This window comes from Panthera uncia, assembly GCF_023721935.1.
Source record: "Panthera uncia isolate 11264 chromosome B3 unlocalized genomic scaffold, Puncia_PCG_1.0 HiC_scaffold_2, whole genome shotgun sequence".
NCBI classification, from domain to species: domain Eukaryota; kingdom Metazoa; phylum Chordata; class Mammalia; order Carnivora; family Felidae; genus Panthera; species Panthera uncia.
This window is the reverse complement of record NW_026057583.1, coordinates 3,538,565-3,563,779: the sequence shown is the minus strand read 5'-3', so window position 1 is coordinate 3,563,779 and position 25,215 is coordinate 3,538,565. Positions and strand designations below refer to the sequence as shown.

At 45.1% G+C, this 25,215-nt stretch overlaps 1 protein-coding gene across 1 annotated transcript in view; it reads right to left on the bottom strand.

Annotated features, from left to right (window-relative positions):
• ADAMTSL3 (ADAMTS like 3) overlaps positions 1 to 25,215 on the bottom strand; it is a 349,469-nt gene that overhangs the window by 100,701 nt on the left and 223,553 nt on the right. The window contains 2 exon segments of the mRNA XM_049614336.1: positions 9,580 to 9,866; positions 23,558 to 23,642. Coding sequence (XP_049470293.1) covers positions 9,580 to 9,866; positions 23,558 to 23,642 — 372 coding nt within the window.

Sequence of the window (25,215 nt, the reverse complement as noted above, 5' to 3'; positions counted from 1 at the left end):
AAGAAATACCAAGAACAATGAAGAAATCTAGTCATTCTCTCTCTCTCCCTCTTTCTCTCTCTCCCTCTAAGAAATACCAACAACAATGAAGAAATCTAGTCATTCTCTCTCTCTCTCTCTCTCTCCCCCCTCCCTCTTTTTCTCTCTCTCTTCCTCTCCCTCTTTCTAATACCAAGAACAATGAAGAAATCTATTCACTCTCTCTCTCTCTCTATCCCTCTCTCTCTCTCCCCCTCTCTCTCTCTCTAAGAAATACCAAGAACAATGAAGAAATCTATTCACTCTCTCTCTCTCTATCCCTCTCTCTCTCTATCCCTCTCTCTCTCTCTCTTTCTAAGAAATACCAAGAACAATGAAGAAATCTAGTCAGAACCTTTCAATTACTATCCAGTATTTGATACATCAAGTTGTAAAATAAATATGAAAAAATGAGTAAGAAAAGTATGTTAATTTAATAACCAAGTAGCCCTGGGCCCTAGAAATAGACGTAATATGCTCTTTTGAAGCACCAATGGAACATTAACAAAAACTGGTCCTACATCAGATTATAAGGCAAACTGCAGTGAGTTCCAAAAGCCGGAAGCAGGTAACATTCTCTGACCACAACAGAGTCCAGCGATAAATGAATAGGAGCCAATTGACCGCTCAAATCCAACCACTAGAATTTTCCAAAAGTCAGTCCCTATATAACTGCTAGGTCAGAAAGACAGAATGGATTACACATAATCTTTGACGAGAAAAAAGAGAGGAGAGAGGCTTCAAGCAACCTGAGACCAGATGAACAACTCTTTTTTGTTTTTGAATGTATGTTTGTTTGCATTTATTTACTTAGAGGGGGCGGGGAGAGAGAGAGAAGGGGAGGAAGAATGCCAAGCAGGCTCCGTGCAGTCAACACAGAGCCCAATGTGGGGCTCAATCCCATGAACCATGAGATCATGACCTGAGCTGAAATCAAGAGTCGGACATTTAACCAACTGAAACACCCAGGTGCCCCCGGATGAACCACCCGATAATAATTTCAATATTGTCATGAAATGGATGACTTTTTCCCCCCAAGAAAACCTAAATTGAGGAATTTACTTAAAAATTAAAATCTTGAATATGACAATAAGCAGGGGGTGTAGGGGGGGTACTGGAAATGATGTTAAAGATCCAGCCATGATGCCTCTCCCCTCAATCCCGCCCCCGGGAGGGAAAAATAAGAATGAGATTCAGATACTTGGAGGAACCAGTGCTTTCAAGCTTCTTAGATGGATAATCTCCATGACATAAATTACTGAAGATGGTTGAAAGGTACAAAAGACTCCAACTCACATCACAAAAGGACTATAACCCTGATGTCGGGATCTATAAAAGAAAATAAACGAACACACCTCCTTCATGTGGTGTTGCCTTGTGAGGCAACCAGGAGTGTGTGTTGTATTCCACACACAAGCCCAGGGCCATATTGAAAAGAAGAGTTAATACGTGTTTTTTTGCTCTCTCAGCTGACTGGCCACCGTGGACGAGTGGATGCCACTCTAAAGTCCCAGGGAACGAGAAGGAGAGGGAGCAGAGTATGTTCTGGACTGGGAGAACTGTGGAGAACAGTATCATTCGTGGTGTTAAAATGCGAGTTTGACGCACTGCAAATAGGCGGGTTCTTTTTAGCAACGACTCGAGGAGACCACCGGTAAAGATTAAGGACTGTTGAAACCATGTGGCCGCAGGAAGGGGATCACTGGATGTCACCGGAGCCTGAGAGGAAGTGACCGAATATGTCAAGGGGAAAGTACGGCTAGGGGCCTGTCATGACTTGAAGGGACCTGCAGAGAACGAAATAGGGACCGCTAACATTTCGTGGCGGGAACACATGTCCACAGGGAGCACTCCAGCGTGAGCCCATGGTGGGCCAATTCAGCTTTCAGTCCCACATTCCCTTGCATGGGAACGCATGCTTGGACTCCCCCATGCTATGTGGACAATACTTCCGTGCATCAATAGCATTTCTATGTATTTCATCTACAGTTTGCATATATCTATGAGAAACCCTAAATCAAATACTAGCACCCTGTAGTCGGCAGGACAACGAAAGAACGTTACACTGTGACCTCAACCATCTATCCCTTCACTCACCAAATCATACACACACACACACACACACACACACACACACACACACACAAAACACGAAACAACCAGGAACTTCCTGCCCTCGGGCATACAGACCCACCATCTCACAAGCATCCTGGCCTTTTCCTTGTCTATTTCAATTAGGAGTTTGCTGGATTTCACTCCCTTCCACCTTCCCAGGAAATTTGATCACCTCTCCCTTCGCTTTTATCCGAGAGCTTTGTTGCTGCCTTGGGAACGTACCCAAGCCACTCAGTCATGAAGAAATAACACGCACCCAGCTCTCCGTCAATCCATGACGCCTTCTAGCCTTTTCCCTCTCTCTGCATTCTTTATCATAAATTTTGCCACAAAAAAATCTATTCACCTCCATTTTGTCACCTGCCACCCTTTCCTCCATTCTTGCAAATCCGACTTCTGTGTCCAACACTCCACTGAATTGACTCCAAGTCACCAATGGCCACCCGTTCTCTCCCTGGAGATTGAGCCACTACCCTGGCTTCGATCCTCTCCGCGCACGGATGACTCACCAACGTATACTTCAATTCTGGATCTTTGTTCTTTGCTTCAGATTCACACACTCACAAAGCCTACTTAGCATCTCCGTTCGCAAGTCCACAGGCACGTTAAGTCGTTGCGTCCACAAACGGAACTCATGATGTCCTCGTGCCCAGCTGGACCTCCACCGAGCACACGTCATCTCGGAAGAGAGCCCCGGGACTCAGCTTTGACACCTCCCCTGCACTCACGCCTCCACCGACAGACTTTCACCTTCTACATATTTCTCAGAGTTATCCACTGCCCTTCACCTCTGCTGTCATTACTGCTCAAGAACAAGCCCTTGCCTGGACGAGGCAACAGCTTTGTAGACAGCCTCCCTCACATCTGCTCTTATCCCTCCCAAACCTGTTTCTTTACGATACAGCTCGACTCACCTTTCTGAGATACAAAAAAATTGGATCATGCATCTCCCACTTTAATTCTTTGAATGGTCTCCCGCTGATCTTGGGATAAAGAGCCAAATCAGCTTTGCCCATAAGGCATTCATTGTCTGGCCCCTGCCTTTGTCTCTAGCGTCACCTCGCTGTCTTTCTCACTACTCCCGCCGCACCTGCCTTCTTCACTCTGGGGATGGACCATGAACCCTCCTGCCACCCAGGGACTTTGTACCTGCCTTTTTTTTTTCTGCTGGGAACTCCTTCCGGGCCACCCCCTCCAACGCCTCTTTTGCTTCAGCAATTCCCCATCTTTCATATTTAAGTTCAAGTGTAATTGTTTTTAGGGAGGGTTTCCCTCACTTCCCTAATTAGGTCACGTTCCTCCTATTATATGTTTTCCTAGCACCATGCATTTATTTTGCTCTAACCAGCTGTGATTTACACATGTGGGTGATTATGTGATCAGTGCATTTTCCCCACTAGACTTGAGTTCCAAAAGCAGGAACTACTTAGAGTCACTGTCACCCAGCCCAGTGCCTACCACAAAGAAATGTGCAATAGATATCTGTAGAAATTTTTTTTTAAATTTTTTTTACATTCATTTATTTTTGAGAGACAGAGCACAAGTGGGGAGGGGCAGAGAGAGAAGGAGACAGAATCCGAAGCAGGCTCCGGGCTCCGAGCTGTCAGCACAGAGCCCGACACGGGGCTCGAACCCACAAACCGTGAGATCGTGACCTGAGCCGAAGCTGGACGCTCAACCAACTGAGCCACCCGGGCGCCGCAAGAATGTTTTTAAATGAAACAACGGGGAGGTGCCTGCTAACTGTCAGGACAAAGGCGAGGTGGCAGGGCTGGTGCTGCCCACATTATTTATTATTGTTCTTGAAATTCTAGACAATGAAATAAGATTAAAAAAGCTCAAATAAGATAAATAACTATTTGAAAGGGAAAAATAAAATCATCATGAATTAGAGATGGTTATTTTACTTAAGAGAATTGGTAAGAATGAACTTAAAACCGGTAGATGCATTAAGGAGCTCAGCAATTTGGCACACCTGGGGGGCTCAGCTGGTTAAGCATCTGACTCTTGATTTCGGCTCAGGTCACGATCTCCCAGTCTGTGAGTTTGAGCCCCACGTCAGGCTCTGTGCTGACAGTGTGGAGCCTGCTTGGGATTCTCTCTCTCTGCCCCTCCCCTGCTTGTGTTCTCTGTTTCAAAATAAATAAACTTTAAAAAAAAAAGAAATAAAAGGGGGTTCAGCAATTTAATCAGATTTTTTAAAGAGAAAAAATGGCGGCATTATAAAAAGAACACCCTGCTGTTATTATATTATAAATTAATCATCCCACTAACACTTATTCTATACCGTGTGCCAGGCACTGTGATTAAGAAGTTCTCCAACATCATCCTGTTACATGAGGACACTTAATCCCCTCATTAATCCTCATGAAGGAGGTATGGCTCTTCTCATTTTACAAAAATGAGTCTCTACAAACTTCTATAACAGCCCAAAGAGAGTGGCAGGGCTAGGGTTCAAAGTGGGGTCAGGCTTCAAAGTCAATGAATCTGCTACTAGCCTGTGCTGTTAGAAAATACAAAGGTAAGGGCGCCTGGGTGGCTCAGTGGGTTAAGCATCCGACTTCGGCTCAGGTCATGATCCCACGGTTCGTGGGTTCGAGCCCCGCATTGGGCTCTGTGCTGATAGCCCGGAGCCTGCTTCGGATTCTGTGTCTCCCTCTTTCTCTGCCCCTCCCCTGCTCACACTCTGTCTCTGTATCTGTCTCTGTCTCTCTCCCTCAAAAATAAACATTAAACAATTGTTTTAAAAATACAAAAGTAAAAATGAAAGGGCCTAAATGCAACAAATAACATAAAATACAAAAGAAAAATTCTGGTGAGGAATGTTGATGATGTACGAAATTACAAAACCTTACCGGGGGTGTTACAAAGGCAGGCACATCGTATATACTCATGCACGTGCACACATACTGTGCTGCACGCATACGTATATACGCTGTGGAAGCTGGAAATCCAATGTCTGCATTCTTCATGTTTCCAGGAACTAAAAAAGAATTCTCTGTCGCCACTCCAAAATGAAAGCCGACTTAGGAAAGATTCCTAAGTACCAGCAATTACAACAAACAGATGTATTTTTATTTCTCGTATGATATGAAGATTAGTTGGAAAGTACAAGTACACAGAGGATCAGGATACGATCTTTGCAGGAATCTGTCATTGGCATCTATTATTTTTCTACCAGAAATAGGAAGCTGGAGAAATGGCTGTGTGCCTGTGGAAATGCTATCTTCCTGTGGTCTTTAGTTATGGCAGACCCACTCTCCTCGCGTGCAGGGGGAGGGTTAAAACCGACATTCTTAATCACACAGAAGTGGACTTGTAGACGCTGAGCCTCCAAAACCACATTAAAATGGATCACTGAGAGGCAAGTGTCACTGTATGTAGCTAGTACGGTCAAGACGATAAAGGCAAGATAACCAAAAGCTGTGCACCATCAAGTCAAGGAAGGACTGTGTGCTACTCATTTTACATCCTGATTTTGAGCCCAGAACCCAGAGCCATGAAGTCTAGCACAGAGCAGGCATGAGCTTCCCTGTCTTTATTGAGGATCCTGGTTTCAAGTATTACCCTTTACGTTTCACAGAATTTACTTATTTAAAAGCAAAATTTAAGCTTAAACCCCAAAAGTTAAAAATATTACTTTTTGCCAAGTTAAAAGGCTGATTATATGCACCCATTATATGGCCAGCTCTCTCTAAAAGATGAGAACTGTTTTCTGTTTGGGACTGCATGATGGCCTCTGAGCCTCGGTTTCCCTAACTATAAAATTTGGGTTAGTGGGTATCCAAGGTTCACTTAAATGGTATTATTCTAGGATTACACAATACAATGCACTCTCACAAGGCAAAATTGCTGTTTAACTGCGTATTGAAAGATTTCCAAGTTGATCTCTGTTAAAACTTGTAAAATGTGTTCCAAGTTCACCAGAGGATGCCAGACAATAAACGGGCACTCCACATCAACTATCTGCACAGTGAGCTGCACTTCTGACATGTTCAAGGTGCTCTGTCTTCTCACAGTCAGCCCAAAGGTCCACAGGGCCAATAAGGATAAACTCAATTAGCCAGGTTTTGCAAAACTTGTATTTTTTTAAGTTTGTTTATTTATTTATTTTGAGAGAGGGAGAGCATGCATGCATGCATATGAACAGGGGAGGAGCAGAGAAAGAAGTGGGGGGCGAGAAAATCCCAAGCGGGCTCCACACTTGGCATAGAGACTGACATGGGGCTCGATCCCACGACCGTGAGATCACAACCTGAGCCAGAACCAAGAGTAGGATGCCCAACTGACTGAGCCACCCAGGCGTCCCAAATTTGTATGTTTTAAGTGGATTCAAAGGTCATTCTACTACTCCAAGGTACATACCCAAGAAACATGAAAAAATATGTCCATATAAAAACATGTACCTGAATGACCATAGTAGGATTATTCATAACACCCAAGACATGCAAAGAATCCAAATTTCTAACTGATGAATGGATAAGCAAAATGTGGTTTATCCCTACAATGGAAGAGTATTAGTCATAAAAAGGAATGAAGTTCTGATTCATGCTACAACATGGATGGACCTCAACTGGAAACATTATACTAAGTAAAAGTCACGAAGGACCCCATATTATGTGATTCATCTTATACAAAATGTCCAGAATAGACAGAAAGTAGATCAATGGTTTCCAGAGGCTGCCACTGGCAGGGAAAATGGGGGTTTGAGGAAAAATGGGGAGTGACCTGCTTAAGGGTACAGGGTTCTGTGGGGGTAAAGTGCTGTGACGCTGATTATGAGGATGTTTGCACAACCTTGTGAATATACTAAAACCCACCAAATTGAATAAAGACTTCAAATGCATAAATTGTATGGGGTGTGAATTACATCTCAATAAAACTATTAGCAAATAAAAAAAGAAAGTCATTCCCATAGGCTCAGCCATCCTGGAGGTGCCTCCTAGAGCTACCTCAGTAGACAGCACAATAGCAGATTCTAACATCTTGGTACCAAGCTTCAAAGATGAGGTCTAGTGCCGCCTGGATGGCTCAGTCAATTAAGCGTTTGACTCTTGATTTCGGCTCAGGTCATGATCTCACAGCTCATGAGATTGAGCCTTGCGTCGGGCTCTGTGCTGATAACATGGAGCCTGCTTGAGATTCTCTCTCTCTCCGTCTCTCCCTTCCCCGCCCCCCTCAAAATCAATCAATCAATCAATCTATCTATCTATCTATCAAAGATGAGGTCCAACAGACTCCGCCAACTGAATCAGAATTCGCCTGGTCATTTTTCCTTGGGCAACTCCAACTGCTCTCTTAGTTCCGAGGACCCAACATGCCATGCTTCCCCAAATCGAGGGGCCTTCCCAGTCAGGGAAAAAAAACTAAACTCAAGGATAGCAGAGTACTAGATGAAATAGTAATTCTACCAAAGGCAACGTTCAAGAGTTTTGAGATTAAGAGATTTGAGGCTGTGCAAGCAACAGCAGGATTTGTTTCTGCTCTCATAATAAAAGACACAGCTCCAGGCCCCTGGTGATACTGCAGGAATGTGCTGGTTCAGAAGTGGTAGAGATAGCTGATACTTTCCAGGAATGTCATAGGAAGTTCCAGCCATCTATAACGGCAGTTGAATGGGGGACCATTTTTGCATCTCGGCAACTACCTCTGGAGGGGTCCTCAAGACTCATCAGGAAAGCACTAGTTCCTATTCTCTCCAAGGACATGTTCATGTGAAGGTTTCCAAGCTATAACAAGGGTGGTGTCCAGGGTGCTGAACTCAGAGCAGGAGTTAAGTTCTGAGCAGCAGCATAGGTGTGCTGTGGACTTGGGGCTGAGACTATGTGCCCTGGAGGCAAGAGACACAGCAGCCAGTTGAGGTCCAGGTGAGTAAGACAATCTGAACTCCTAGTCAGTTGGGTGGGCTTCTAAAAACCAGGGAGAAGCAAGTAAGAGAGCAGAGAGAATCTGGGAGCAGCCAAGTGTTCTGTTCTTAAATCCCCCGTGCATAACTCCATGTGAAAGGTAGTAGCTTAGCTGAAGGCTGGGGCTAAAACATATGTCACTTCCTCTGGGTCTACGGCAGGCTGGCAATGTCAGAGAACAGGTGTCTGTGTCAGGATAGGTGGGTTTAGAGGTTGAATTAGGACAGGACAAAGACAAATACCACCAAGTCTTGGAGACTGGATGGGAAGGACTGGGAATTCACTTAAGGGCCCGGAGGACAAAGAGGGAGGGGCTCAGGTACAGTGACAGGATCAGGAGCTCTAATACCTGCTAGGGAGCTCCAAGTAATGGGCTCAGGAGCACCAGGAGGGCTGGAGCATGCACTTGAACTAACCACCTTCTAAGGCAGTAGCTCCTGTATTCTTCTCACCATTGGCTGGGACTGAAGTCAGAGCACTTTTTTTAAAGTTTATCTATTTATCTGGAAGAGGGAAAGAGAGAGAGAAGAAAGAACTCATGCAGGAGGGGCAGAGAGAGAGAGAGAGAGAGAGAGAGAGAGAAACGCAAGCAGGCTCTGCACTGTCAGTGCAGAACCCGACGTGGGGCTCGAACTCACAAACCGTGAAATCATCACCTGAGCTGAAATCAAGAGTCGGACGCTTAACTGACCGAGTCCCCCAGGCGCCCCTGAAGTCAGAGCACATTTAGCCACCAGGGTTTGCCACAAGTGCTGGAATCCAGGGTCAGGGTGTCAGGGGTCCTGGAGTCCTGATCAGATGAGTCTCCTTCAGGTCAGCAGAAGAGCTAGCTTTCCAACTATTTCTATCTTTTCCTTCCAAAAAAGAGAGCCCTGGAGAATGACTATCTGAGCTCCTGCTCTCTGCTCATCAACTCTCTTTTGGATCCTGGAGGGCTTAATAATCTTGGTGCCAACTTGCACCCTATTGAGGCCACCTGGCCATATTAGCATTTCCTAATCCTAACAGGCCCACTGGCTACGCACATTACACACACATACGTGCACACACATAAACCAGAGTGACCAGTGCACTCTTCCCTGGTCTCCAGCCCAATGTGCAGGTATGAGGGTGACTCCTGACAGAGTCCCATCAGAAATGGCAATCCCAGGCCACCTCAGTTTGTAACACTGACTTACGGGCAAGATTGCCTCGACTTATCAGTTCTGCATTCTCCTACTTATTCCATATTAATCAGTGGCCTCTTTCCCCACCTCATTTATACATTTGCTGAGGCCAAAGGAGCATAACATTTTTTGGGGGGGGGGGGGGGGGTCAGGATATACTGCCACACTATCCTTTATCTTCCTGGAATAATCACAATGGAAAATAAAGGCAGAGAAGGCATAGTTTTCAGTTATTCGAATGACTTTACCTCCTTTAGGTTTTTCTAAGTTGCATGTTTGGCTTAGCCAAGTCAGTGGTTTCTCAAACTATTAGCAACATAAGATGCCGCTGTCCCGCCCCACCCCCCCCCAACCCCCCAGAGAGAATCCAATACCTCCCAAGCATGTGGCCGTGCAAGGGGTGAAGCCAGCGTACTCCCAGTGGTAGGTCATCGTGCTGTCCTCCTGGGGAGAGGCGTCGGGCTGGCGGGAGGCAGGGCTCTCGTCGCAGGGGTTGAGGAGGCAGGGCCGCTCGGTGGGCAGCTGGGGGCCCTCGCACTCTTCCTCAGGCAGCTCGGTCTCCGTCTGCGTGAACGTCAGGAGCACACGGCACTTCACCTCCCGGACCTGGACGCCCGGCCCGCACGTGGTGCTGCAGGCCGACCAGGGCTCCGGGATGAACCTACAGAAGACCCAGGAGTCCCCGTTATACACCGGCCCCGCAGGAGCAACAGGCCTTCCCTGAAGGGAAGAGATAACTTCGCTCAGAGGGAATTCGGGACATTGGAAACGAGGTTTATTTTTCCTGGTGCTCAACTAGGTCATGAACAAATTGTCCAATCTTATTAGCAACAGAAAGGATTTTTCACTGGAGATCTAGTGAACGTTTGCACCCATTTTATTTGTTTGTTTGTTTATTTAGCTATTTATTTAGAGAGCAGGGGTGGGGCAGAGAGAGAGAGAGAGAGAGAGAGGGAGAGAGAGAGGGAGTCCCAAGTCTGACAGTGCAGAGCCCGATGCAGGGCTCAAACTCACAACTCATGAGATCATGACCTGAGCCGAAATCAAGAGTCGGACACTTAACTGACTGAACCACCCAGGTGCCCCAAAAGTTTGCATCCATTTTAAAACTCAAATGCTGTGCTATCACCTTTGTATAACATCATTAAAATTAGGCCCTTCAAAAATTTGGTCATAAATAAACCATTATGTAGTGATAATTTCTAATCTGAGTTCTTTTATAATACGGAGAATTTTCATCAATATTTATTCAATGAATCTTTATCAGGCTTATCCTTTAACAGGTAGGACTTTATTAAACTCTCAATATTTAAGATAATAAATGTTTTCTGCAGGGTAGATGAAGCTTTCATATTCTGTCCTCAACTACACTACACTGAATTTCATCTTCTCGAAAATATCTTAGATACAATATGGCTGAATAAAGTATTTATTTCTGATTCTGAATTATTATCCACTAAATCAGAGGTTGTCAACCTAGAGCCTACAGGTCAAGTCCAGCCCACCTGTTTCTCTACAGACTACAGAATGACTTTTATAGTTTTAAATGGTTGGGGGTTGAAAAGAAGGGTAATATTTTCTGAATGACACAACATTGAATTAAAGTATCCATAATTATAGTTTTATTGGAATATGGCCATGGTCACTTGCTCACTTCTTGTTCATGACTGCTTTTATGCTACATGGCAGAGCTGAGGATTTGCCACAGAGACTATTTGGCCCACAAAGCCTAAAATCTTTACTATCTGGGCCTTTGCAGAAGACGTTTACTGATTCCTGCACTGAATTGAAAAGCAGAGACTCAGCAGGGACATACTTAGTTAAGTCATCCCGAAGCAACACTTGCATTGTGAGATATTCACAAGTGACAGGCAAGGAAGAGCTCAGCGAATGTAAGTTTGGGAAACCACGGGTGCAATAGTGCTCCACAGGTTTAATTACTGCAAAACTTTTCCAAAGACCATGATACATGAATGCGTACTATAAATGCCTAAGAGGGGAATATGGCGTGCATCATTTCCTGAGTTTAAGTGAACGCAGATCTCTGTTCACAGGATAACGTACTAAGTCGCTTTAGAAAACGGCTAAGATATAGTTTCAAGGGTTCATGTTCAAAATCTCAGAACGGGTAGTAAGGGTCTCTCAGAGTCCTCCAACCTTCTTTCCCTGGACAAGACTTCATCACCGTTGTCCACAATCCAATCAGCAGGAGGAAACACCATTGGGATACATGAGCCCCGTAAAGAGCCCTGCAAACAGTAAACCCTCCAAATTCTATTTACTGCATTGAAAACTTTTGGTGGAGAACTCCCTCCCCTACCCTAGGCCAGGAGAGGGCTCCCCCAACCTCCCAGAAGGGAGGGGTATTGGCATAATATTTGAACATGCTCTTTTCTCTCCTTGCTGTTTTCCCCAGTAGAACGGGAAAGAAAAAGCCTGATTAAATTTAAGACGAGGCACCGATACAATGTAATATACATACAATGTAATAATATGAGGTCAATTAAAAGAAGGAGGTGTGTCTGTATTAATTCAGAAGGAATAGTCTCCTCTTGGAGAGAGTTAAATGAAGTAAGTGTGGGATGGCTCATATACTGGGATCTTTTGTCTAAATACACACATAAAGGCATGCATATGTATATGTAGTGCATATGTTATTTAATTAAAACATTTATAGCACACATGCCTGTACATGATTTACGTACAATGTACAATGTCTCTTTTCTGGAAGCAATCGATTGAACGTGCCAGAGTGTGGAGTGGGAGCTTCCACTTTCTGTTTATAGCTTTAAAAGGCTTGCATTTTCTAACCATGTGCATACTGTACTTTTTTAATTTTTTAACGTTTATTCATTTTTGAGATACAGAGAGACAGAGCACGAGCGGGGGAGGGGCAGAGAGAGAGGGAGACACAGAATCTGAAGCAGGCTCCAGGCTCCCAGCTGTCAGCACAGAGCCAACGCGGGGTCTTGAACTCACAGACCGCGAGATCATGACCTGAGCTGAAGTCGGACGCTTAACCCACTGAGCCACCCAGGCACCCCTGTGCACACTGTAGGTTTATGGTCACCTTCTTTTCCCCTCCTCTCTCCTTAGTGATAAAAACTGAAAATTGAGATGTAGATTCTTTTCATTCACAGGGAACCCCTGTGTCTGTTGTGATTCAGAGCCCCATTAGAAGATGGGGCTGGAGGAAAGGCTCACCTCAGTTCCCAACATGGCAAGTGATGGTCACATCCAGTGTTTTCCTAAGGTGTCCCGGACCTTTCAAGTTGGCTTTCAGAGACCCTTTTAGGGGTCCTCTTAAAAATCAGATGTGAGAACTGTCCAAATTAGCCACGAGTGGTTTGAAAGGGGGTGGGGGGGAAGCTATGGCAACAGAAACTTTATGTATAAACTAGCATGATGGTCTTTGTGGATTTTTTTCAATTTTTTATGTATTATTAGTATTGTTTAATTATTTATTTTTTAAATGTTTATTTATTTATCTCGAGAGAGACAGCATGAGTGTACGTGCACAAGCAGGGGAGGGGCAGAGAAAGGGAGAGAGAAAATCCCAAGCCGGCTCCACACTGTCAGTGCAGAGCCCGACATGGGGCTCGATCTGATGAACGATGAGATCATGACCTGAGCTGAACTCAAGAGTTGGATGCTCAACTGACTGAGCCACCCAGGTGCCTCATTATTGCTTACTGAAACAAAGATTTTTTTTTTTATTTGAGAGACAGAGAGCGAGCGAGCGCATGAGCAGGGAGGGGACGGGGTGGGGGGAGAGACAGAGAGAGAGAGACAGAGAGAGAGGGAGAATTCCAAGCAAGCTCTGTGTTGTCAGTACACACGGAGCTCGAACTCACCAAAAGTGAGATTAGGACCTGAGCTGGAATGCAGAGTCAGAGGCTTAACTGACTGAGCCCCGCAGGGGCCCTGAGGGGAGCTTTTGAAGCACTTGGAGCAGGGGGAGGGAGAAACAGTCTGCAAAGGAGACCTTCTGGGGGTGATGGGAGTGTTCTGTATCCTGCCTGAGGCTGGGGCTGGGGGGCTGTTTACACCTGTTAAAACTCATCACTTTAAATAGATACCGCCTACTGTATGTAAATTCTACCTCTTCAAAACGGATTTTTTTTAAATGGCAGTTTTTATTTTTAAGTTTATTTAATTTTTTTTTTTTTTGAGAGAGAGAGAGAGAGAGAGAGAGATACAGAATGCAAGCAGGGGAGGGGCAGAGAGAGAGGGAGACCAGAATCCAAAGTAGTTCCAGGCTCTGAGCTGTCAGCACAGAGCCTGACGTGAGGCTCGAACCCACAAACTGTGAGATCATGACCTGAGCTGAAGCTGGACATTCAACTGACTGAGTCACCCAGGCACCCTGGCAGTTTTTAGAGACAAAATGAGAGAAAAATGAAATAATCCGATATTGAAGATGCCTGGATTCTTCAAGTAGAGGTTCTAACACAAGACAAACAGACAAAGTGTTCAGAAATAAAACATGTTAAAAAAAAGTGCCTACAATACAGCTTGGAAAGGCACACTATCTCCCAGGAAAAAGTGATAAAAAATGATGAACATAAAAACTTAGAGTTTTAGGGGCACCTGGGTGGCTCGGTCGGTTGAGCATCCGATTTCAGCTCAGGTCATGATCTTGTGGTTCCTGGGTTTAAGCCCTGTGTCAGGCTCTGTGCTGACAGCTCAGAACCTGGAGCCTGCTTCAGATTCTGTCTCCCTCTCTCTCTGACCCTCCCCCATTCATGCTCTGTCTCTCTCTGTCTCAAAAATAAACAAACATTACAAAAATTAAAAAAAAACTTATGTGTTTCAGGCAGAATAATGGCCACCCCAAAGATGCTCACACCCTAGTCTCTAGAATTTATGAATATGTTATATTGCATGGCAAAAGGAATTCTGCAGATATGGTTAAGGTTATGGGCCTCAAGATAAGGAGATTATTCTAGCAGGATAATCTAATCACAGGTCCTTAAAAACAGAAATTTCTTTGGCTGAAGTCAGAGAGATGCAGGAAAAGAGCACGAGAGATTCAGAGCACGAGAGGTACCCCAGCTGCTGCTGGCTGGGAGATGGAAGGGGCCAGGAGCCAAGGAGTGCAGGCGACCCCTTGAAGTTGAGAACAACTGGCCGACAGCCAGCAAGGAAATGGGAGTTTCGATTCTACAACTGCATGAAACTGAATTCTGCCAACTACCTGAATAGGACTGGAAGCACATTCTCCCCCAGGGCCCCAGACAGGCGCTCAGGCTGAGAGACACCTTGATTTTGGCTTCGTGGGACCCAGTGCAGAGGAACCACTTCAATCTACTGGGCTCCTGACTTACAGAACTGAGATAGCAAATGTTTATTAAGCCACTAGGTGTGTGGTAAATTGCTCCTGCGGCCACAGAAAAGGAAAACACCTGGTTAAAAATTTCTTTTTAGAAACCAGGAGCTTTGAAATAGGTTGGTAAGAAAACCAGCTATGTCAACTTACTCATTTTAAAGATGGAGAAGTCAATAGAAAAGGGATGTTGGTGATTTAAAAAAAATACAGAAAAAGATGAAATTACAAAGGATTGATCTCCAGTTACTGGAGAAAATGAATCCAGAAAACACGCATCATCTAGAAAATTATGAGAAACAAGGAGATAACTTAAAATAGGCCAGAACAGGGTGCCTGGATGACGCAGTCAGTTAAGCATCTGATTTCAGCTCAGGTCATGATCTCACGGTTCGTGGGTTCGAGCCCCGCATTGGGCTCTGTGCTGACAGCTTAGAGCCTGGAGCCTGCTTTGGATTCTGTGTGTCTCTCTCTGCCCCTCCCTTGCTCATGCTCTCTCTCTCGCATGTGCTCTCTCTCTCTCAAAAATAAATAAACCTTAAGAGAAAAGAAGAAAAAAATGGAGGCCAGAACTATCAGCAATCATAATAAATTTAACTGAATTAAACTCTCCTATTAAAATACAAAGACTCTAATTTCAAAATCTATACGGGATACAAACGCAATCTCTTCAGAAATGTAAAAAGTATAAGGAATAACAAAATGAGATAAGGAAAGGTAAAAGGTACAAATTTTAGGAAAGATGAAGTGATTCTTTAATGATGATATAACTATGGAAAACAGTATAGTTCATTGAAAATTTTTAGAAAAAAAATACAAGTTCAATGAAACAGTGCCTATGCATGGGGCATCTGGGGGGCTCAGTCAATTAAGCACCTGACTCCTAATTTCAGCTCATGTCATAATCCCAGGGTTTTGAGATGAAGCCCTGAGTTGGGCTCCACACCGAGGGTGAAGCATACTTAAAGTTCTCTCTTTCCCTCTTCTGCTCCCCCAACTTGTCTGCGCTCTCTCTCGCTCTCTCTCTCTCGCTCTCTCTCTCTCTCAAATAATAATAAAAAACAAAGTCCCTATCCATCTATCCTAAAACTACCAGGTTTCTCAAAATTCAACCAACATTTGTTGCTGGCGTTCATTGCCAGGCACCGTGCAAAGAATATTACATTTATCATTTAATGTAATTTTCACAACAACCTTATGAACAAGTACTGTTATTTTCCTGATTTTGAAGATGAAAAAGACTGAGGCTTAACACAGGAGCTTTTGAATAAAAACTCTATAAAAAAAGCACAGGGCTGGTATGATTAAAACCACAAAATACTGAAGGGGTTCTGACCCCAGAGATCTGATTCACTGGACAGAACAGCCCATGCCTCTGAATGGGAAGATGCAACACTAAAGATGTGCGTCCCCCATTAATTGATTTAGCAAATGAACGCAGTTCCGATCCGATTTAGGGGGAAGGAGGGTGGAAACAGACAAGACAACTCTAAGGTTTTATGGGAGGTTAGTTGAGGACCGTCATGAGCCGTTTAAAAGGAATAACAATGAGACAGCCCTCGCAGAGCCTGACAGACAAAAGTTCTAAAAAGTTGCAGTAATTCCCGTACTCTGGCACTGACGATGGAGTGGTCCATTTACACAATGAAGGTACTGTGACCTCAGCGTGCACACTAGATTATTCACTAGATGGTGCGGGGCAGCTTGTTAATTATTCGAGGGAGAATTAAGTTAGACCAACACCACATACCACACGTCAGAGTAAATTCTCCATGGATCAAAGTTAAAGGTAAACCACGAAAACGTTAAGAATACAGCTGACCCTGGGGCACCTGGGTGGTTCAGTCAGTTGAGCCTCCGACTTCGGCTCAGGTCATGATCTCGAGGTCCGTCAGTTTGAGCCCCGCGTCAGGCTCTGTGCTGACAGCTCAGAGCCTGGAGCCTGCTTCGGATTCTGTGTCTCCCTCTCTTTCTGCCCCTGCCCCACTCATGCTCTGTCTCTATCTCAAGAATAAATAAACATTAAAAAAAATTAAAAAGAAAATACAGCTGACCCTTGAACAACTCAGGGGTTAGGGACACTGACCCTCTCCTCATCCCCCTGCCTACAGTCAAAAATCAACATACAACTTCTCACTCCCCAAACACTTAACCAATGGACCCTTACCCATAACGTAAACAGTCAATTACACATATTTTATATGTACTATGTATTATATACTGTCTTCTCATAATAAAGTAAGCTAGAGGAAAGAAATGCTATTAAAAAAATCATAAGGGGGGGGGTGCCTGGATGCCTTAGTTAAGCATCTGGTTCTTAATTTCAGCTCAGGTCATGATTTCATGGTCTGGGATCAAGCCCCACACTGGGCTCTGTGCTTGTTTGGGGTTCTCTCTCCATCTCCCTCTGTCCCTTCCCTGCTCATGCATGTGTATGCGCGCACGTGTGTTCTCTCTCTCCAAAAAAAAAGAAAAGGAAAGAAAATCATAAGGAAAAAAAATACATTCACAGTGCCACACTGCAAAAATCCACATGTAAGTCGACCCACATAGTTCGAACCCATGTTGTTCAAGAGTCAACTGTACTAGAAAATAGCATTTTTTTTTGAAAAAAGGAAACTTCCTCATTTTGACGGAGGTGTGGGAAACAGGGTGGGCTTCAGGACTGCTTTGGTTGGCAAATCAGTACTGAATTTCAGAAATGCAATTTGACCAAAGAAATTCAATGCCTTCGATGTGCCTTCTGGCCCAGAAATTCCACCCCAACAAATGTGTCCGGTCTACACAGAGATGTGTAATTTGACATTTTCCACAGTTCCTTTTTTATCATAGTGAATGATTAGAAACAAGTTGCAGACAGCCAGAAAGATCTTTCTAAAATGTAATCATGATGGTGAACGGATAAGGAAGATACGGTGCGTGTGTGTGTGTGTGTGTGCGCGCGCACACACACACATATATACACACATACATACACAAATGGAATATTACTCAGCCATCAAAAAGAGTGAAATCTTGTGGGGCACCTGGGTGGCTCAGTCGGTTAAGCGTCCAACTTCAGCTCAGGTCATGATCTCATAGTTCATGGGTTCAAGCCCCACATCAGGCTCTGTGCTTACAGCTCAGACAGAGCCTGGAGCCTGCTTCGGATTCTGTGTCTCTCTGTCCCTCTTCCACTCACACTCTCTGACTCTCTCTCAAAATAAATAAACATTAAATAAATGAACACAAACTGAAATAAATGAACATAGAATGAAATAAATGAAAATAAACATTAAATAAATAAACATTAAAAAAAGAATGCAATCTTGCCATTAGCAACAACATGGATGGAACTAGAGTGTATTATGCTAAGCGAAATAAGTCAGTCAGAGAAAGACAGACACCATATGATTTCACGCACGTGTGGAATTTAAGAAACACCACCGATGAACATAGGAGAAGGAAAGGAAAACTAAGATAAAAACAGAGAGGGAGGCAAACCATAAGTGACTCTTAAATCCAGAAAACAAACTGAAGGTTGCTCGAGGGGTGCTGGGTGTGGGGGATGGGCTAGACAGATGATGGGCATCGAGGAGGGCACTTGTTGGGACGTGCACTGGGTGTTGTATGTAAGCGATGAATCACTAAATCCTATTCCTGAAACCATTATTACACTATGTGTTAACGAATCTGGATTTAAATAAAATTTAAAAATAAATAAATAAAATAGGATGTAATCGTGATGGCCTCACTTGTGAAAACCTCCCACTGCCTCCAAAGGAAGTCCCAGTTCCTTAGTGAAACCGAGAAGTTTTCCAAGACCTGCTTAAGCTTCCCGCTGTATCCTTGCTGCCATTACCAACCTCTCTCCCCCACCGGCCCCTCCCCACACTCCGGACGTCAGCATCCAGGCGTGGCCAGCCGGCCTGCACACAATCCCACGTACTTGACGTGTGGCTCTTCTGATGCCCGTGTGCATCTCAAGACCATCTCAAGTTCGCGTAGGTCCTGAAGGCAGGTCCTCGGACCAACCTACGGATGCGCGCAGCTTGAATTCAGGTCACGTAAGGTAAAACTAAAGCGCTTCCTAAAATCACATACCAGAGAATCACCGTCTGCCACTTAACGGTCCTGAAGGGCTGGGCAATTCCCTAACCTCTTCTGTGCCTTGCTTTCTTCACCGCTAAAGTGAGGGTAATAATTACACCTCTTCGTGGGGACACTGTTGGAACTGAGTGAGCTAACCCACCACATAGGCACCTGGCACAAACGATGTCCTCAATATTAGCCGTTATTGCTCTTGCGGGAAAACCAGATGTCTCAAAGAAGACATACTTTGATGGTAGCGGATACAGCTTCCACAAATGGAGAAGCGAACATAGCAGTGAGGAAAACACCCAAAGCGCTCCAAACCTGCCCTCTTTCCTTGGTTTTCATCTATGAAAAATGGGAGAATGGGGCGACCGAGCTGCGGAAGCATCGCGAACCCCAAAGAAAGTCGGAGGCCTCCCGGGAAGGCCTTTGAAAACAAGGATAACCGTATCGACTGTCAACACGTTCCCCAGCAGAAAGCTAAGAAGGTCAAAACTGTAGTTCCCCTGGCTTAGCTTTATAAGCTGTAATTTTTATTTTCCTAATTAAAAAAAAAAAATAAAGCTTTAGAACATCCACTCCCTGTGTAAATTCAGAGCCCAGGCCATGGGAAACCACAGAGGCAGAAATATTTATCTTCTCCAGGCGGGTTTGGCAGGCTTTGCTCGAGGGATCTGAAATATAGCTGCGTTCGCCTTCTCCTCCGTTGTCAACAAGGGAGCATCCCCAAACCACAAAGGACAGTGGTTATAAAGGGATGAACTGGAAGCTGAGGTATGCTGTGGTCCTGTTTGGAAATGGAGGGAATGCACGGAGTCAGAAGTGGTGGGAGGGAGGAAACTATAAACTTCGCACTAGACAGCCAGGAACATGCCAGAACCTGCCAGCAGCGTGAATTATAAAGGAAAATTGCATGGCGACCACAGAGGGAGGGAGGGAGGGAGAGACAGAGAGAGAGAGAGGAAGTGGGGAGGAGGCCGGGAACAGGTGCGTGCAGGCTCATTCTTCCATGCTGGACAGGCACGAGTGGGGTCTTTCTGCAGGAAAGGGCACATGAGCTCTGCTCAGGGAGTCAGGGGAGGAGGGAACCACCAGCAAAGGCAGGCGGACTGATGGATAAGCAGGCTTGGAATGAATACGAGGCCCGGACCTCCTGGAGCTTACATGGTATTGCCCCTTCCAACAAAATGAACGGCGGTGGGCGGGGGGGTGGGGGGGGGGGGGGGGGTGGTGCCTGGGTGACTCAGGTGGCTGAGTGTCCAACTCTTGATTTCTGCTCAGGTCATGATCTCACAGCTTGTGGGTTCGAGCCCAGCGTCGGGCTCTGTGCTGACAACTCAGAGCCTGGAGCCTGTTTCTCATTCTGTGCCTCCCTCTCTCTCTGCCCCTCCCATGTTTGCGCTCTCTCTCTCTCTCTCAAAAATAAATAAATAAATAAATAAATAAATAAATAATAAACATTAAACATAAATAAATAAAAATAAAAAATTTAGAAAAGGAGAAAATGGATAGGATTATCACACCTTGAAAGGGACCCTTCGGACTCTCTGATCTAGTGGTTCCCAAACTTGGATGCTCCCTCCCCAGTCACTTGGGGTGCTTGCTAAAAATGCTGGCGGCAGATTCATAGAGACGGAAAGTCGAATCGAGGTGCTGGGGGCTGGGGGGGGGCCAGTAGGGGGATACGGGGAGTTAGCACTTAACGGGTACAGAGTATATGTTGGGGGAGATGAAGCGGTTCTGGAGGTGGGTGGTGGGGCTGGTCACACAACGGCATCAGTGTAGTTTAAGGCCGCTAAACTGTACCCTTAGAAATGGTTAAAGAGGTAATTTTTAAAATTGAAGTGCAGCTGACATACGACATTCTAGCTGTTTCCGGCGTGCATCAGAGTGGGCTGATATTTTTACATGTTACGAAACGATGCCCACGATGGGCATCGGCACTGTCGGTCACCACGCAAAGTTACGAACGACGATGGACCCTGTTCCCTGTTCATCCCCGTGACTTGTGTATTTTATAGCTGGAAGTTTGCACCTCTTCATCCCTTTCACCTATTTTGTCATGCATATTTTGCCACACACACACCAAAAGGTATCTGGCAGAGCCGAAAACGTTCTAGTGACTAAGCCCCACCCCCCAGCGTCTGCCACGCGGGGCCCAGAAATCTGCAATCACGTAGCACCACAAGTGGTTCTGATGAAAGCGCGTCACCTACACTCGAATAAGAAAATCGGTACAAGGGGAGTGTGGACGTGAGTGGCAGCTTCATGAAGGCCAGGCACGACCAGCAGCTCGATGTGGCTGGAACGTCCCCCTCAAGGCAAAGCAAGAAAGTGGTTAGGGATGAGGCCGGGAGCCAGGAAGGGTGATGGCGCCTGCTAAGTCTGGTTGGCCTTGTGAACGAGTGTAAATATCTGGGCGATGGGGAACCTCTGGGGTATTCGCAACATTGGAAGGAAAGAATCAGATTTGTGCCTTGGCTGGTCTAGTCCAAGAGCTGTGGAATGGGTAGGTTCGAAGGGACTGAGGGGGAAGCGAATCAGGAGGCTGTTGCAAGGGTGAGTTCAGGACCTGGAATGGAGACACATTTTGGTGGATATGACTGGCACAGCCGGTGGTTAACGACATGTAAGGGAAGAATGAGAGACAGGCAAGAGTGACTCCAGGCTTGCGGTTTGGGGAACTGGACAGCAATCCCATTAGCCAAGAGAGGACACACAGAAGGAGTAGCCGTCATGATCTTGTTGTGTTCTGGGGACAGAAGAACCTGGTAGGATGTGTCACCCCAGTCTGACAACTCTATAGCCTTCCCGGCATGACAACTACACACTCCCTTTTGAGTGTCTCAAATCTCTCTCTTTCCTTCGCTTATAGAATCACAGGAGATTGGAGCGGGGAGAAGGTTCCAGTAACGCTGAGCCCAATATCCTTCTTGTACAGTCGGGAGGCGCAGGCATGTTAACTGATTTGTGTACGATCCTTATTACCTTGTTAATATATTTAAGGTCATCCTAGCTTCAAATAAAAACAATTAAAAAATCAAACATACATATAACCGCTTCTTTCCATCAACTTGACTACCGATCTTTACTCGTTCTTCAGTCGTCAAATACCCACTTCCTTCTGACTGGGAATTCGTTTCTTAAATCTCTGCAATGATTACTTCTCTACCCTTTCAGTGATCTTACCCTAACATTAACGGGAAAAGACTCCTGTCCATCTAAATAGTATTTCCTCAGTCCACATAGCTTCTCCTTGGCTTTCTATGAGATCTGCAACTCTTCTTCAACGCTATACTGCCTTGGTCTTTACAACTGTGGTCCTTCCTTGTGTCCCCTCCTTCCTCTTCTCATTACTCCTTCTCCTGCATTACCCACTTCTTGTGACAGCCCCCCCCCCTTCCTCTAGATCACCAAGCTTCAGTCATGAGCCCAGAACCCCTCTCTCTTCAGTTAGTTACTCTGGGGTCATTCAGAAGAAACCACTGGGTTCACTTCCAGGCCCGACAGTAGTCCACGTGGAAAAGTCTTTTCTGCGCATGTCCTAAGTGGGATGTGCCAGTTCTCTTGGCCCGCATTGCTAGAGGCATGGTGCCTTCTCATAGAGAAGTAATCCACATTCCTCAGGGGCTCACTGGGCTGGTCCCCAGTTGGAAAGGACATTGATAAATGAGCGTGTTCTGAAAACAGCAATGAGGTTGGTAAGGGATCTAAAAACAACACATGAAAACCACTGGAAAACGCTAAGAGTGATGAGACCGGGAAAGGCTGCACTCTTGTGATCCAGCTTTCTTCAAATTTGTGAAAATCCATCACGTGGGATGGGGCATAGATGTGGGTTTTTGTGGGGTTTTTTTCCTGTTTCAGAAATCCGAAATTTGAAGGAGGTATATTTAGCTCAACAGGGGCAAAAAAATCTTGCCTATAACTCCTGAGGTTCAACAGAAGGATGAGCTGTCTCTCAATGCAGGGAGCTCCGTCTGTTGCTGAAGGTGCTGAGGAAGAAATACCTGCTCTGAGCTGGAGACCAGCCATATTGAGATCCCTTTTCCTAGAACACTCTAGGGATTGTTCCCTTGGTAAACAGGCTGTCAGCGCCACAGACTTCACGTATGTGACAGGGACTCAGCTGTCCTGTCCAATTACTCGAGTCTGTCATTGGTCCTGCTGCTCTTCTCGACTCCTGGACGAAAAATCTCAGGGTGCCTTTGATTCCTTGCTCTCTTTAGGTCCGTACCCTCGGATTCCGGAAGGTGTCTCTGGTTTACTCCTAATTCTCCATTTCCACTGACACCATTCCACCCCAGACTTGCCAAATCACATGTGGATAGAAGTCATTAGATTTTTAAGTAGGAATGGACCCTGGAGAGATCGAGTTCAGCCTGCTCCTTTTATAGGTAAGGAGAATGAGACACAGAAAAATTAAAGACTTGTCTACGGTCACACAGTTCAAAGTGGCGGTTCTAGGCTCCAAGATGCAGAGTGCCACATTATTTCCACTGCTCCTTCCCACAGCGGCTCCAGGATTTCTCCTTATAATCACGTGGGCCACCCTGATACATTTCAAGTAAATTGGTTTTATAGAGGTTGGCCATGACTTAACCATGGAATGATCGATTGATCTGTACAAGATTGTCATGGTCCTTGGTCAAATCATACGTGTTAATCTAGATCTAGGAATTACCCCCAATCTCTTAATTGTAACAGACCACTGGGTCTGCTTTGAGTTAACACACACTGTTCTTTTATGTGCTTCTCACAGATAATGCCAAAGTAGAACTGCTGAATTGTGAAATAAAGAAGACTTCCAGCCAGCTCGAGCTCTCTAGAGTCTGAAAATTCAGGTCATTTGGATTTGAAATGTATCATTGTATTCCAATAAGTACAAAAATTACATAGATCATGTTAACTGGCTATGCCCTGATTACACCCATAAAAGGCCCTGGACTCACGATGGTTCTTCGGTTGCTCTTCTGGGCTCTTCTAGTTCCTGGGCTTGTTTCAGCCACGGTAATTTAGCTTCCACTGGGCTTTTTTCTAAGAAAAAGGGAACACAAACAACAAGCTTAAAGCAGCTGGATACACGATCGATTGTTATTTGCGAAAGGTTTCATCAATAAAGCAGTCACGCTTTTCAAATGCAAAGTGGAGTCTTTTATAACAGGACCTGAAGCGGCTTCTGGAGTGAACCAAACATTTCTGTCGTGTATTGTTTTCATTAACACATTATCCCAGTGCAACCAGATGATCCCATAGCACAGCTGAAGATGTTCTTCAAGTGAGCATAAAAATGCCTTTTATATAAAAAAAATGCCCTCTATAAACCAATACCAATCTCTGTTGTTTACATATTAAAGCTCTTACTTCAACCGTATCAGCTTGCTCTCTTTTGCCACAAATCCCCCTTGCCCAAGAATAAAGAGATCAATGGAGAAAATCAACGTAGATGTTGAGAAAACTGGGAGGAGGTTTTACTCAAACTTTTATTGGTGTAGTTGTCGCAGGAGCTGACTGCCCATTACACCCATCACGCGGGAGCAAGATGTGTGCTCCTTTCTGTGCTTTTAAGCCTCGCAAGACATGAAGAAAGGAACACACTAGGTTATGAAATGAGAAAGGAAATTTTGGGCTGCTTCAGGGAAATCACAGACCCTGAGGCGGTGGCTGTGAAAGAACTATCAAGTGCACAAGGCAGGAGGAAAGACTTCACCGACGACGTCCTTGCACCTTGTGGGGCAACCACGTGGCTTTTCTGAAGGGCGGACAGAGTAAATAAGTATTTGTGAAATGGCTGACTATAAGGCTCTACGTATGGATAATGAACTCAGAAATAATGAAGGGGAATTGTACCATCCTTTCTAAAAGACTAAGGAAGACTTCTTGGGACCAACCAGTGAGGATAATCCTTTTTCCATTTCCAGAAAGGAAATACTTGTCATAAGGGTTGGTAATACCTCACTCAAGTACATAGAAATAACCACGTATGGAAAGGAATGTGTATCCGAGAGATGATGCCAAGACTTCCGGCCCGTGGATGCTACCCATTTCTGCTCATTCCTGGGGAACAAATAGGAATAATAGAAGAAATTCAAAAAGCATCCAGAGATCAGCATTGGGAGCCGAAAGTCTTCATCTACTCCACAGTAGGTAGGCACCAGGACACGTGATAAAGATGATGTTGTCCCTCCCTCAAGAGACGTACACTCCAGGGGAAGGTACGTACAAAATACTGCGGGGGAAAAAAGAATGAGAACCCTGGGGGAAATTTCCTCCTCCTCTTTCTCTTTATCCTTCTCCTTTTCTTTTCCCCTTTCTCTTTCTCCTCATCCTCCTTCTTTTTCTTCAAAGCAGGGATTCCATCAGATTATTCCGTGTCCAGCGAGAAATGTTGGTGTAAGCCCAGACAGATAGGAGCCACTCTAAACGTACTGAGTCGATAAGCACTCAGCTTCCCCCCCAGATCAATTTATCAAGTGGGTCCAGCTTCTTTACCTGGTGGACAGTCTAACTGCCATCTGTCGGTAAGACGGTTTTCCTAAGACGGTTAAGTTGAAATGTAAATCCTGCGATATTCGAATGAGAGCGGGAAAACACCACTTTATTTAACTTT